This window comes from Montipora foliosa, chromosome 1 (assembly GCF_036669935.1).
Source record: "Montipora foliosa isolate CH-2021 chromosome 1, ASM3666993v2, whole genome shotgun sequence".
Classification (NCBI taxonomy): domain Eukaryota; kingdom Metazoa; phylum Cnidaria; class Anthozoa; order Scleractinia; family Acroporidae; genus Montipora; species Montipora foliosa.
Window position 1 is genome coordinate 30,583,587 of NC_090869.1, and position 16,115 is coordinate 30,599,701.

The following is a 16,115-nucleotide window of genomic DNA, read 5'->3' on the forward strand; positions in this document are numbered from 1 at the left end:
GATGTGCTTCAATCTCTCCTTTGGTCTGGAAGTCAGTTGATGGTACAGACTCTACCACTGGGTATCTGGTTCTCTTGTCAATCAGGACAAGATTGTAGTTTCCATCTGGGTACGGTCCACCATGGTCTATGTATACTGTGTCCCAAGGGCAGTTTGGGATGCTGGTCACCTTAATTGGTTCTTCTCTGCCTCCTTTCGTAGCCACTTGGCACTCATAACACTGGTCAATAGCTGTGGCTATCATGCTGTTCATCAGTGGGAACCAGTAATTTTCTCTGAGCATTTGTTTGGTCTTAGTTTCTCCTAAGTCTCCTAGGCTGTGTCCTAGTTTAATCACTTTCCTCTGAAGTGCTGGTGGTAGTACGATTCTACATTCTCTGGAGATAAGTCCCTCTGCAACTGATAACTCCTGTTTCACAGGTAGGTAGGGTTCAAGGTCTTTCTCTCTCTTGTGTTTATCCCAGTCCCCTTTAGTGATCCTTTTGGCTAATCGCTGCATGATCTCATCTTTCCGAGTTTCTTCTCTGATTCGTGTGACAACCACAGCGTGCTCTGCATTCATGTTCCATCTAATGATCTTCTCAGGTTTGTCATGCCCTGTCTCTGGCAGAGGGTGTCTGGAGAGGAAGTCTAAGGGATCTGCTTCATCCTTTCCTGGTTTGTACCAACTTGTAATCCACGTCTTGCATTTCCAAGATCCACTTCTCTATCCTTGGTGGTACTTTGGCCTTTACTTTGTTAAACGAAGGTACTAGTGTTTTTTTGGGCAGTCACGATTCTGAAGGTGGGTGCTCCAAGTAGGTAAATTCTCAGTCTCTCCTTGGCCCATTTGATTGCCAAAGCATCGTTCTTGATTTGACTGTACCTCTTTTCTTTTTCTGTCATTGTTCGGCTGATGAAGCGTACCGGTTGTATGCCTTGGTCTGTCTTCTGGAGCAGGGCCGCTGATAATCCTTCGTTGAAGCTTGCTTCTGTATGGAGGATTAAGGGTTTGCTTGGGTCGAAGAATGCCATGGTCTTTTCATTTGAGATGGTGTCAAGTGTATCTTTCTGAATGCTTCCTCTTCTTGTTTACCCCAGAGAAATTTGGTTTCTTTCCTGGTTAGCTGGTGCAAGTATCAAGTATTTATGAGTCAATGAGTCATGAGTCAATGAGTCAATGAGTTAGTGCAGTTACCCTAACCCATAAAATGAAAGCTAAAATTTCAGAGAGTGCTTAGGCTTAATCACTGAAACAAGGGCTTAGGCTTAATCAATAAGTTATTGCTGTATTGACTGTGAGTCTCATTGACTCATTGACTCATGACTCATGACTCATTGACTCATTTGACTCATAGAACATCTGTTCTCAGCTGGTACAGTGGTGCTGCTATGACTGCATAATTCTGGATGAAGTTGTCCAGGTACAACCATTCCCAGGAAACTTTGTAGTGCCTCTTTGTTCTCAGGCACTACACACTCCTTGACTGCTCTTACTTTGTCAGGTGATGGCTTCAGTCCATCCTTGGTGAAAACATGTCCGAATAACTCAATAATTTGTTCCACTCCAAACTGACATTTTCCTCTGTTAAAGGTGATTCTGTGATCTCTTGCTCACTTTAGGACTGTCTCCAGTACTTCTCTATGTTCTGTCTCATCCTCCCATTCATTTCACATGGTGGGAAGGACCTTGAGGTGAACTTTTCTGCTATTTTTCACACCGTTTTGTGTTTAAGTATTCCGCCTTTCCTGTATTTCGGCATTACACCATTCTAGCATTCTGTGTTTAAAGTGCTACCATGATGATCAAAACATCGCTTCCTTTCAGATCACTTCCTTTTCAGTTCAAAAGAACGAGTGTCATTTTGAAATGAAGGCTTAAAACATGGGTCACTTAGTGTTTAGTTAACATAGTTTTGAAATCCAAAAAAAAAAAAAAAAGACTTGCCGAGTGAGACTGGAGCCAGGAACTCTGGGCCCTCAAGCAGTCCATCATACTGCCTCCCCTTGCAACAGCCACTCTGTCACTCAGGGTTTGGAGGTGCAATTTCTTTTTGTGTGCAAATTGCTTACCATGGAGCACTTAAATTCATAGAAATAGTTGTACATGCTTTTCCAGTTTTTGGGTGCATCTAACTGTTGTTAACCCTTTCAGCCCTGTGGGGTTCCCCATTGACGAGTAAAATTGTCTGGCGTTAGACAGAGTAAAATCTATAAGTGGCACTATTGGGAGTGAAAGGGTTAAAGGTTGGTGTTACTAGGGCTCAGGGTACTGCAATTAAGAGTCCTAGCACCTGCTCTCTAGGTCAGGATAACTGAGTATTGCAAGTGTAGTTCACACTTAAACTGTTTTAGTAGGAGATACCTACATTTGTTTACATAATGTTAGTAGTTTTTTTGTGCTCATTAATATTAAAACTGTTGGTATAAGTACCTTATTGTACTCCATAAACCCCGATGTTTGGACATTGACATAGAGTTTTGATGACAACAATTTATTTTTGTTCCATTCCTTGCTTATGCAGTCTAGGATCGAATTAAACACTAGGCAAATTTGTGGAAAAATCACTTATCGATGCCCATGCAGCACTGAGCACCTATCTCCTGACTTTTGCCAAAATTACTGAAAAGGGGGATGGTCACTTTGGCTGTACAATTACATTACATTACATTACATTATATACTTAATAATTAATTGACCGCTCCCCGTAGGGACTTTTCAGGGCCAAGGAAACAATCTACGAAAGAAAAGTTTACAACAACAACTGGCCGGAGGCAAACCAGTTGGCTATTTACAAGTGCAGCTGGGAAGTTGCACCAGGGACTACCAGGAACAAATTCAGCGAGTAGTCAGAGTGGGCCTTGAACCCGGGATCTCCGGATCTCAAGGCAAGCGCCCTAACAATAAAATATAGTAGCTTTTGTACACTAAGTCTTTATATTGTCATTGCAGTTGTCTTCTACAAGAAGTATTTGTTACAGTAGTAGCAGAGGAGATGTCCGCCCAGAGCAAGGAAGCACTGGACATCACTCTTTTAGGGAGTGAATGGTATTCATCAGCTGGGGGGCTGTCTACATTAAACAGAGAGCTTGCAATTCATCTGTCACAACAGCCAAATGTCAGGGTTTCTCTCCTGGTCCCAGAGGGTGCTTGTAAAGATGAAGACAAGAAGGTGGCCCAAAGTTTTGGGGTCCATGTTCTTGATGCAAGCCACCGCCCAGGCTTCAGTGAACCTCTTGACTGGTTGGGCTTTCCACCTCAAGATCACAGAATAGATGTGGTTGTTGGCCATGGTGTGAAACTTGGCCGGCAAGTTCAAGTCATAAAACTTTCTCCACAATTTCAAAAGTGTAAATGGGTGCACATGGTGCATACTGCTCCAGAAGACCTCAGCAAATATAAGGGTTATGATAATCCTACTTCAGGAGGTGAACAGAAACACTGGGATGAGGTTGATCTTTGCAAATATGCTGACCTTGTTGTTCCAGTGGGACCAAGACTTAAAAAGGCTTACTCTTCCTATTTGCAGGGGTGTAAGAAAGATGAGGATATTTTTGAAATAGTTCCAGGTCTATTCACAAGGGAATTTGGAGCTTTAGAGCAAAGGGCCAAAGTTGAGAATGGTGATGATTTCAAGGTGTTGCTGTGTGGGCGTGGAGATGACGAGGACTTTGAGCTGAATGGCATTGCTGTTAAGGCGTTTGCTGATCAACGCCTGAAAGGAAAACGGTATTTTCTTCTGTTTGTGGGTGCCCCTAATGGGAAGCAGGATGAGGTTAGAAGAAGACTTCTCAACTCTGGAATTAATCATGAGCAGCTGACAGTGCGAAAATTTGTACAGAGCCGTGCAAGAATGAGGGATCTCTTTTGTGAAGTTGACCTTGTCATCATGCCTTCAATATCAGAGGGTTTTGGTCTTGTTGCTCTTGAAGCCCTATCAGCTAGTTTGCCAGTTCTTGTGGGGAGAAATTCAGGGTTTGCAAGAACAGTACAAAGCATTCCCTTGGGAGCATACAGCATAGTTGATTCAGAAGATCCTGTTAAATGGGCTGAAGCAATTGAGGGTGTCCATCTTAGACACAGTGTATGCCTTGAAGAAAGCAAATTACTGAGAGAATTTTATGGCCAGGAGTACTGTTGGAAAAGACAATGTGAAGCACTTGTTGACAAGTTGTGGAGAATGGTTCATGGTATGGTAATAATACATGTTTTCTTGATCTGGTATTAATGTTTGTGTTCCCAGAGGACCTTTTGCCCTTTTTTCAGTCCTGTGGGCTGGAGGTTAGCCCTGGGCAGGTTCATTTTTAGACAGAACATCAATCCTGATTTAGAAAACAGCAAGAATTCTGTCTGGTCATGTGGGTGTGGTCGCCAAAAGTAATGGTTAGCATGTTGTCCAAAGGTTAGAGTCATATGATAAAGAAGGTTAGAGCCATATGATAAAGAACATCTAGTTTAGGGGTTCCCTTACCAGTGTATTGTTCATGGCTTTTAAACAGTCTAGGCATTAAAGTCCAATCAATTTCTGGATTTTTTTAACGTGATGTTGCCCACTGCTGAGGCCATTAGAGTATTGGATCATGACAGGGAGATACATGTATACATGTGAAGGTGAAACTTGAGTAGTTGTCCATGAAGGTCTGCTAAGAGGATGAAAGAGAGGCACATACTGTACATGTATAGTACTGGAATTACAACACAAGCTAAATGTTATTATTGTTATTCAAAAACGTTTACAATAAACATCTTATCAACCACTAATAAACTAAAACTAATAAACTGTAAATAAAGTCATTTGTCAAAAGTAATACCGGTAATATTTTGATTTGTTAACCCCTTCACTCCTGTGGGGTTCCCCATTGAGGAGTGAAATCGTCTGGCGTTAGATAGAGTAAAATCTATAAGTGGCACTCTTGGGAGTGAAAGGGTTTTTGAGTGAATCTGGCTGTTGTTAACCCTTTCACTCTCGTGGGGTTCCCCATTGACGAGTAAAATCGTCTGGCATTAGACAGAGTAAAATCTATAAGTGGCTCTCTTGGGAGTGAAAGGGTTAAACCGTGGAAAAAAAAAGGGCAAAGTGAACGATCTGAAATCATTTTCTGAATGGCTCCTACCTAAATTTCTAATTTTTTTTTAAAAATTCAGTTGTCTAAGTAGATATCGGGAGAATCATCCAATGACTGTGTAATTTGTCTCTTTGTCAGAGAGCTCTACTTGTGAAGCATCAATTGCAGATAGTTTGGTTGGACAACAGCCTATTACAACCCCAGAAGTATTTTGCCAGGCTGACCCAACAAAAATGCAGCAGCATGCTACTCAGGAAGGATCAGTGACATCGAGAACTTCAAAATCCAGTGAAGAGAAAGGTACTGACAGTATTTTTTGTGGTAGTACACTTTTTAAGTGCACTACACACTATGTCATTGGGGCTGTGTGAGTGAGTGAGTGAGTGAGTGACTGATTGTAAGTTTTGTAGTACTGCAGCGCATGCATGAATTACGGAACTAATGTAAAGTTTTCTTGAATTCCAACAATTGATGTTTGTTTGCGGCCCACTTGTTGCCTTTTTCCTTTCTTAATTTTCTTAGTGAAAAGAGAATGAAACCTGTTTGAGTATGTTCTTGTCAAATTAAATTCTTAAATGTCCTTAAGCAAAATTAGTATCAAGCTCACATTCCACAGACATTCTGTTGGTCAAATAAACGAGAAAAAAATTCATAAGTCGACCACAATATTTTTACTCTCATAAGACCAGGTCAACTTCTCTGCCTGCATTGAAAAAAAATCAACAGTAATTTCCTCGCAAGGGAAGGAAAAACAGAAAACTATTTAATTTTATCTTCATCATTGCGATTGATCAGCAAAAAGTGTAGATTTCATCAGCTTGTTTGTGTTGAAATTCCCACAGCTGTGCTAAAAAAATTTGCCCAGTGATAGAAAAGATGAGCTGTTCTAAATTAAACGAAACATTAAAAATTGCATCTTAGCTTTCACATACCCGTATGTCGAAATCTTGTAGTCATCGAGTGTAAGTGTACGATCGGCAACACTACATTAATTTTGCTCATTGGTAAACATATAGATTATATCGGCTAGTCTGTGTCAATTGATTTCACTGATAGCCCCTTTCTTCTCTTGTAATTTATTTACGCAACTTTTAACTCCACTTTTCTTTTAAAAAATTATATCTGTATGCAAAAATAAAGAAGCAGAAGAGGCCTGTGTTTTAGGTGAGAGGGAAAACAAAGCTGAAATTCCTTTTTAAATCCTGATGTCATTTAACTGACTGGGTGAAACACGAAAATAAACAGGTCTGTTTGAAGCATGCTTGCATTTCAACAAATGAGCCCCAAAATCGGCAAGAATTTGTGACGGTGATGGATAATAAAGCAGTTTCTATTTCCAAAACAATGGGATTACCTCGTGATACCTCATAAATAATCTCGTCTAGGAGAGTAAATTTTTGACTTTGCGGAAAGAATGGTCAACTGCAAGAGTTCGACGATTGTGATCTTTGTGTTGAATTCGCACATTTCTTGTCAACTTTTGTAACACTTGAAAGGAAAAAAAAACTAACTTGCAAATCAACAATCCCATGTCTTGCCATCATTTTACCACAGATGTACAGTATCCAGTTGTTGCAGCCCAAAGAACAATAGAAAAATTGAATGTAGCAAAAATCTCCCAAAATGTTTTTTGCTAATGGTAACTTAATTTTTAAATTTGCAGCACAAAATTTATGTTGTTCTTGTGACGCAAATTTTGTTGCTGATGGCATTTTTTTTTCTCGATTGACACTTCCTAAAAACTTCCTACATGTAGTTACTTGTCACAGTCATTCAAGTTGCCCGTATCCATCTTGCAAGCAAGCTTACAGAACTCATGGGAGAATTTTTGGTTGAGTTGAGACGGAAGCAGGCAGGTCAATTGCCTCTGAATGGACAGCAGCAGTCTACACTTGGGGTATCAAATTCAGTTGAAGAAATCACAACTTGACTGATTATCACTTTCAACAACTGATTCCACATCCTAATATAGAGACAAGTATCAAATAATTATGTCTGTCATTTGAAAGGATTAAGAGTACATTGTAATTTAATTGTCAGCAACAAAATAAGAGTTTGAAAAGAGCATGAAAGCCTTCAATGTGATACTACAAGTTAAATTTGCTATTTTCAAGCAGTGGAAGAATAATATGCGGTAAGTGACTGGTCAGCATATCAGGGTTTGTTTATAAGCTACATGTACCAAGTGTTACATTACCTTCACATAACTGTATGGAAGGCAAACTAACCTTTCATTGCTTCTGCTAGTTTATTCCTGTTTTAGCTCTAGCCTAATCTTAGCTACAAATTAATCAATGCTAAGTTAATTACCACTTGTTGTCTGATATAAAAATGGTACTTTGCACAAGGGAATGGAAAGTTTGGCTTGCCTTATTCACAAAGGTACATACATTTACACGGTAGATGAAAAGTTGAAGATCTTAAAAATTTCCGAAAAGGGTAACAGGAAACTGACTACATTCATTAACAGTGAATGTTACCATAAATAGGTAAAAGCACTTTGCATTTATCATTAAGGATTTCAACAAAACAGAATGAATGTTACATGGATTGAAAGCAGTGGGCCTGTCTTACTTCTATGCGCAATGTAAATTCATTTTCAGATATAAAAGAACATCAGCACAACCTCACTCTGAAAGTAAACATCAGTTTTGTATGAAAATGATTTACCCTGCAGCAAAATGGTGAATGGCATCTCCAAAAAAGAAAATGCCCTTTTGTTTAATAGGACTTTCAAATCAGCAGAAAGGATTATTTTTCCACAGTATTAGAACTTTATAAACGTATTATTTGGTCTTTGCAGGAATGACTGCAAATGAGACAAGAGAAAGATCAAACCCACAATTGCCTGCAGTGTCTAAAGATAAGACAGAAGAGGGCAAAAGAGAGGGAGAGGAAGGTTCTTTGTGTGCATTTGGAGGTGGGAGAAATATTTTAGTAGTGTCAGTGTGAGATAGCCGTTTCAGGAAAAACCTTCCCGTTCTCAATATTCTTTCTACCAGTGTACGTCGTATGGTCAATTCTGTAAGTCCCCTGCAAGACACATACATGTACAAGCATTTTACTTATGGGAGGAAGGAGCAATATTTTACAGCAATGTTAAGTTGTACTAAGATTTTTGAATGCAAAGCTTGAAAATTTGATATTTCTTGCCAGCTATAACATATTTTGAACCAATGGATTGATGGGCATTGTGATGAGATTTTAGTAAGCATGATACTACAATCCTAGACAGATTACATTGAGACACTACAATGCGTGTGCCATTCTCTTAAAGTCTTCCAATCAAAAATGCATTTAACCTTCTAAATTCAAAAGAATCAGCTCCTTTTCCTCTCAACACTCACTAATCATGTTTCACCTGTGCATTGAGCAAGGGGAATACATGTGCATTCGCAATGGAAGAGCTTCCGTTTTCATCATTTTTTCTTATGTAATGTACTGAACAATTTCTGATTGGACACTTTTATCCCAAGTTGTACTCTGCAGAGCCCCAGTTTGGTTACTATGGTTCCCACACATTTACTGTATAATTTAAAGTGCCAAAATTTAAAAAAGCTGGCATTACTTTTGTTATTTTCAAAGAAAATAACCCAGAAAACCTAAAAGAAAAGATACATGCAGCAAAGTTCAGTGGAAACAGAAGTACTTAAACCTGGATTAGATATTTTCTTTGCTGAATGCATCTTTTTCTAACTGAACATGAATTTTCCTTTGAGAACTGGCTGGGAAAAATCACAATATTTTTGTAACTCAGAAATAAAGAATTATTACTTGTGATGTTCTGAAAGTTCGCAAGGGCTTTCTTAATTTTGAGAACTTTCAAAACCTCACTTGAAGCTATTAATATTCTAAATCATAATTTCATGGTGACTCATACCAATCAGCACCACAGATATCTTGGTGTGTTTGTTGATCCTTGGAATCCACCCTTCATGAGTTTTGATTTTATTACTGCTGTTGATGTTATTAGGGTGAAGTCTTTTGTGAACAGCTTCCTTGACTTTGTGGGTCTACCATTAAGGGTCCTGTTCAATAAACACACCTTGTTTGAAAGTAGATAGTGGCCCAGTCTCATGTGCATGCTTGGAAACAGCAGAGATCTGCATAAGGAACTTCTTAGGAAAACAGGAAGCTATCAAGCACACTACAAACAATAACTGACTGTGGCCCAACTTCAGTTTTCAGCAGAACAATGTAGGATCAAAATGCCCCAATCTCGGCCAACCGTCCTGGTCCAACTGACCTCATTTCACAAAAGTTTAAAACTATGCTCAAAATTTCAAATTATAACCCTTGCAAAGTTTAAATCCAAGTTGAAGTGCTACTATGACCAAACAATTTTTATTCTTCATCGGATTTCAAAACTATGTTAACAAAACAGTAACTGATCTAAGTTTTAGCCTTGATTTCAAAAAGACACCTGTTCATTTTAACTGGGATTTTCCTGTTTAATGGTCCGCCATTACTAACCCGTGTATGTGTGTACGCGGCTGAATTAATAAATTATGCAGCACGGAGTTTCAGACTTTGAGACTTTTGAACTCGTGTTTCGCGTTTACACTCTTAAATTTTAAGCTGGTGAGTAAATGAAGCCACTCTCCCAAAATCCAACCCTCCGAGGTCCAATTGGTTAGTTTGGAACATGATTAATGGCAGACCGTGACATCCAAAACGTACACTCAAAGTAAATAGCCTTTGGCTAAAACTCAAAGCTTACAATTTTGCCAGTCAAGTGTTGAGCAATCACACTTTCAAAATCTGAAGAAAAAAAAAAAAAGTGATTTTTTTATCAAAGTAGCACTTTAAAGTGCTACTGTGATCAAATTTTTATCCCTTGAGTTTTTTGGTTTATCACATAGAGTACCATGAAACATTAAGAACGCTGTTTACCGTTTGGAAATATCTACATTGTTTCCGGAGTTATTTAAGTTTGAAAAATGTGTAAATATGCAAATGAGAAGGCTGATGACATCATATCACCCAACCCAATAGAACATCAAGAATATAAATAGGGCTATCTCGGTCAATTTGCAACAGAGACCATTGAAACTTGGTGAGCTAATACTTGTGAAAGAAACACACCTACGACTGTAAATAAATTGGTTCCCATGGCAACTCACTCTTTTCCAGTCCCCTCCAACCTGATTTCAATATTTTGGTGATCTCAGGCTAGAAATACATTTACCAAGGCCACAAACTCGACCTAACATCTTTATATGCTGGCAGGATCATGCAGATGAGGCACCATTAATTTGCTAATATCAAAACAGAACGCCAAAGGTGGCCTGCAAAGCCTTTAATATCAGGGAGGTCTGGAACCAGTATGTTTTCATGGTAACAAAAATGGTATGCTCATATTGTGGAACACATCTACTAGAATCTTACTGCAAAGAACCAAGTATTTCTGATACAAATTGGCTGAGATATCTTTCTCCATCATACTTGATCAAAATTTGGTTGGGTTTATGACGTCATCACTAATTTGCATATTAAAGAAACTTGATTATCTCCAGAACAAAAAGAGATATTTGAAAATGGTAAACAGCATTCTTCTTCTCCTCGTACAGACTACATGTTTATGTGCCAAAATGGCTTAGATAGGGAAGATGCAAATTTCGTCATAGTAGCACTTTAAAAAGTTTGCCTGAAATCAGTCATACAAAGGAAAAATGAGAAAGGTTTTCTTTCAAGTCCACAGACTTTTAAGTCTGTGGATTTGAAAGAAAACAACTTTTCTCATTTTTCCTTTCTAACCCCTCTATAACTCCTAACACTTAAAAGTGTTGGAGCATCATGACATGTCATGAATGGATTTCTCTGTTATCACGAGCTGTGTTTTGTTTAGCAGAGAATTCCAAAGATACCTCACAAACATTTTACCTAGCAACGGCCCAGAGAGAATTTTCTTGTTTGTCCTTAAGTTGTCGCGATTGTTTGATAGTACTCATAATTTCCAGCATAAGGAGGGAACTTATTAACGAGAGAAGTGAGAAGTACATTTCTGAGAAGCTACTTTTGCATCTTTGCATCATTCCCGATGGACAATGCAAGAACTATACAGATAATCATGTACATTGTAGGAATTGTGAGGCAGTTGAATGTAGTTTCCCTTTTAGGGTCTGATTGAAAGGAAGTTTGTTACGTTAACATGACATATTATTGAGGTTGTTTGATCACTGTAAATTTACAAGCTCTAATTTTATTCTCAGACGCTTTCATCAAGCTCCTAATCAGTGTATCAGGCCTAACCGAAGAACAAGAGGAAAAAGTCTATAACTTTTTGGCACCCCAAGTCCAAACGTTCGTGAAATCCCGTGACTATTCTTCAAACATAAAGGAGTGAGAGCCTTGACTGATTTTATCAACAAAGCCTACGAGGTATCCTTAATGGCTGTCAACGTGGGCTCTCTTGAAATCATTGTGGGTTGCCCTACCTTAAAAAGTCTTGAGCATCTCTGGAATGATTATCTCTCTGGTCACCTCAATAAAGTTGCAGAGCGATATCTTGTGACAAGTGAAATGAAGAAGAAACTTAGCCTAGAGACAATAAACCTGAAAGCAACCATTGACGAGGAAAACTACCGGGCCTGCAGGAAATTGTTTACCCAAATTCCAGGTGCTTGTTCGTGTAAATATTTTATTATGACAAAACAAACGAAAGAATTTTTTTCTGTTACGCATGGGATGTATCCTGTACAAGTACATGTAAGCTGAGCTGAACCTTAGCCCTTCAGTGTCTACAATGTAAATGCAGACTTTTTATTTATAAAAATAAGTACTTTAGTAGATAACGCAGTATTGCTGATAAATAAGTAAATTTGGTCAAGAGAAACAATAGTTGAACTAATGTTTTGTTATCCTTACTGTTTTGATTTCCTTTTGCCAGACTATTTTGCCCAATACATTGCATTTAGTTCTCTCCCTAGAATTGATATCTTTCTAAAAATGTGCTCAAGCTGTGCCCTTCCATGAGGCAGTGAGGGCCTTATAGACTATTTGCATAAACAACATAGTGAATGTTCAGATTAAAGACTGAAAAGTTAACCACCAACTCTCTCTTATCGTAGTGGTGACATGTCTTTGTTTCCAGGAGAAGCAGACAGTGCTTTGTTATCCTCTCAACAAGGTTTACTTGATCAGGGATCCAGCACAAGTGAGATGAACACGTCTGCAGATTACACAGCTGTAAGTTCCTTGCATTATTTGATTACAGGAAGTAGTGAAAAGGTAAATGGATTTCCAAAAGAACATAGGTGTGCGTCTCAACAAAAATACACACAAAATGTCAAAAATACAAAAGATTTAAAATGCAAAAAAAAAAACGAACAAATAAAAGAAGAAATGTTCGTTTTTGTCCTGGCATGCATGAAGATATCTCAATTGGGTTCAATTCAATAAAAGCGTTTCGTGTGTAGTTTTTGCCCGTGTAAATTACGAATGCAAAGTCCAAATAAATTAATGAATTCAATAAAAGAGAGTTTTCTACACTGGAATTCTCACCTTTAGCCCGGGCCACGATACAATTGTAATGTGCAACTGTAGCTTTACTATTGTAACGTAACTTGAATACTCTTGTAGACTACATGTGTAAGTTCCAATTGCACGACGTTTATTTGTTGGCCCACTGCTCCAAATAAATACTCCAATGCCAAGCAACCGTCTTTCCTCAAAATTTCTAGGCTGCCAAATAACTCGGTGTTCTTCGTCGCTCGACGAAAACATATCAAAATATCAAAAGAAGCTTCCTTCACGTCGTATGTTAAGCTTACAAGTAACCTATTGAGGCAGTGTGGCCCAGTGGTTAGGGCACTTTCCTTGAGATCCGGAGATCCCGGGTTCCAGACCCGCTCTAACCACTCGTTGAATTTGATCCTGGTAGTCCCTGGTTCAACTTCCCAGCTGCACTTGTAAATAGCCAACTGGTTTGCCTCCGGCCAGTTGGGATTCTTAACAGTTGTTGTTGTTGTTCTGTTCTGTCGTTTCGTTGTGTTTCATTGGCCCTGAAAAGCCCCTATGGGGAGCGGTCAATTAAGTATGTATTGTATTGTATTGTATAGTTTGCACTTGTAATTAACAAGTTGGACGTTTGTTAACATACAAGTCGGATTCCTGTAAAACTTTTATTGAATTGTGCACGTACCAAATTTTACTGGTATAGCGTTATACCTGTAATTACACTTGTCGGAGTCTTGTAAAAACGACTTGTAACGATGTTTGTTGAACTCATTTTTGTGCGCACATGTAAAAACAAAGGTTTAACTTGTAACTTTTTTATTGAATTGACCCCTGGTTTATTCCTGTGTTAGTGTCATACCTGTGTAAGTGGTGTAGCAAACTGGTAGAGTTGTGCAGTTTGCATTGTACAGGAGGTCTTACGCCGTAATGTTACAACGTACATTTATGACGTAAAATTATAAAGAAATTGAACTTTGTACTTTTACATTCAGCTTTAGTGAATGAACGCCGTAATATTACGTTGCTATTTTAAGACGTAATGTTACGTGACGATCATTTTATGTACTTAACTGTCAAAGGGTAATGTGCAGTGCTAGTTTTCTACCCATATAAACCATGTGAGCGTTAGCCCTACGGATGGAAATGAGCCCACACGATGACTGAGAAACTCGCTGACCTTTTGAACACGTTTAATAATTGATTACGTCATAGCTCGCTCCACGGACAGTCTACACGTTTTCCCGCCGTAGCCACTATATACTAGTGCGAAGATTTGTTTACATTACTCATAAACACGAAGATTTTTCAACAATATACCGCTTTAATCAAACCCAAAATCAGTCAGATAGTAAAAGACTTCATATTGATTAGCCATTTCCTTCGCTTTTGTGTTTGTCAGATTATAATTTGCCATAATTCAGGTTCACGTGTTTGCAAGTCTGTTTTTGCATGTCATAGTTATGATTGCAAGTTCGAATGAGGCCTAACACTACTGTGAAGTTTTTCTACCCAATTATTCCATCAGGGATCAACCCTAGTATTGGAATTGGGCCCATTCAAGGACAGAGAAAAACTCTGACCCTGGTCAGTAGCATTACTCCAAATGCTACTGAAGGACAACAACTAGCGATTACCATGTCATAGTTGTTTAGATTTTCAATTACAATCTTTGTTTTGATTGGCCAGTCAACCTCATTGTGTAAATAGTTCACCCTGAAGTCAAAATAGATACGTTTCGTTTCTGAGGAAACGAAACAATAACTAAGTACTGTTTCATTTCCCGACTGAGCAGCTCTGGGGATGATGAGAAATATGCCGCATTCGAGCTCGATCCCCTAGCCTGCTTCTTCCACTGTAGGAGTTACCAGGAGTACCGTTTGGATTCCTCGGGTTTTTCTCTTTTTTTGGCCTTTTTATTTTTGGCATTACTCATGGGAAAATCCAGTTTCAGCGCCTTCAATACCACCAAACTCAGTGCCCTCTGTTTTTTGTGTAACATGTACCACAGGCAACCCAGTTTACGCTCATAAAGCGTCTAGTTTAAAGAGAACGCAAAAGATTAACTGCTTGATTGTATTTGTTTTTTCCCGAAAGACGATGCCAAAGAGTCAGAAAAAGAAATGGAGGGAAACCTTTGATAAACATGAAAGGAATCTGGAAAATCCTGAAGGTAATTTAGTGTAACCATAATTTAATTAAATACACAAAGTCAACAACGTGCGTATAGTAACTTGTTTGTTTTGTTTTGTCAACTTTATTGGTCTGAGTCTCTCTTCGAAATAATTAATTACATACAGGTCCGAAAAAAAAAACGACCGAAAGGTAAGGTGCAAACGGGACCTGGAGTCCCATGCGAGGCACCTTAAGATCGACGTTTACCGCGGACCGCAAACCTCTACCAGTCACGTGACCAGACTTCAACCTCGCGTTTACAGAAAATTCTCCACGTTTTCGATGGCAAGAGGTAAGTTTTCGCGTAAGTCATTTACCTCGACTTTTATTTGCATGAATATTTTGTGATCCCACGTATGCCTGGCACTGATATACAGAAAAAACCTTTTTCTTTCATTTCACATGAATTTTAATATTAACAAGACAACAGCTTTGTTTTTACAAGGTTTGAACGACAACTGTTGCACAACTTTGAAATGCAACATGTTACCACGCGTCGTTAGCACGCGATTCTTAATACGAATGAGGCAAACCTGAAACTGTGGTTTGCGATCGGCGGTAAACGTGGATCTTAAGGTGTCCATTTTGTACTAATTTTACCCTCTGGAATTGTAATTTCTGAAGCCACAACCGTGGCAATCGCTCCTGAAGGTCTTAATATTCGCGCTGTCAATTATTGGCGGCAAATAGTGAATCTTCTCCTTCTTCAAGTGAAACATTGCTTTTATTCCTGCAAAATCCGGAAAAGATCTGTAGACTGTAATGAGCTATTTCATAAAATAAACATGCAATGGAAAGTCGGAAAACTTGCTTAGCTACATCTGTTTGCCAAGCATACGTTTTCTTTTATTTGTATTACTAATTTAATATTTACGCATTATTGTTCTTACTATTCTTTTTTACCTAAATATGTTGCATTTCTTTCGTTAGCGTAGGTAGTTGGGTGATTTACTTTATGTTAGGCTATCTTACGACCCTATTAACCATAAATGTCGATTGATATAAAACAAGACGCCTATAAGGGCGTATCCGTGGGATGTACAAACATTTAACACAAATTGTCCAGTTACAGTGAACTGCAATTACGGGTAAACTTCGAAAAATGGCGAAAGATTACCAGAAAGATAAATCTGTAATTTAACTAGAAGTTGAATGAAGGGGTAGTTTCTAAAGAAACTGTGGTGCTGCGTCGGCTGGGAAGTAGTATACAAAAATTTGGTTTATCAACGGAGTTGATAATGTAAATTGACCACCGTACAGAGATTCTAAAAGCTGACGTTTCGAGCATTAGCCCTTCGTCAGAGCGAATCGAGGGATTATGGGTTACGTGTAGTTTTTATAGTAGAGTAGGAGCTACGCTATTGGTGGTAACATGGCAACGTGAAAAGTAGGAATATATTAGTTAAATGAAAAGCGTAGAATCTTTTCGCAACCTCCAC

At 38.6% G+C, this 16,115-nt stretch overlaps 2 protein-coding genes across 2 annotated transcripts in view; both read left to right on the forward strand.

Moving 5' to 3' along the window:
* LOC137996460 (D-inositol 3-phosphate glycosyltransferase-like) overlaps positions 1 to 11,524 on the forward strand; it is a 20,919-nt gene extending 9,395 nt beyond the window's left edge. The window contains exons 3-6 of the mRNA XM_068841889.1: positions 2,933 to 4,170; positions 5,185 to 5,346; positions 7,850 to 7,966; positions 11,259 to 11,524. Coding sequence (XP_068697990.1) covers positions 2,976 to 4,170; positions 5,185 to 5,346; positions 7,850 to 7,966; positions 11,259 to 11,392 — 1,608 coding nt within the window. The 5' untranslated portion in view covers positions 2,933 to 2,975 and the 3' untranslated portion in view covers positions 11,393 to 11,524. The remainder of the gene's footprint in view (positions 1 to 2,932; positions 4,171 to 5,184; positions 5,347 to 7,849; positions 7,967 to 11,258) is intronic.
* The window catches only part of LOC138012703 (NFX1-type zinc finger-containing protein 1-like), a 36,105-nt gene continuing 31,426 nt past the window's right edge, over positions 11,437 to 16,115 (forward strand). The window contains 3 exon segments of the mRNA XM_068859565.1: positions 11,437 to 11,665; positions 12,140 to 12,234; positions 14,599 to 14,674. Of these exon segments, the coding sequence (XP_068715666.1) occupies positions 11,437 to 11,665; positions 12,140 to 12,234; positions 14,599 to 14,674 (400 nt within the window).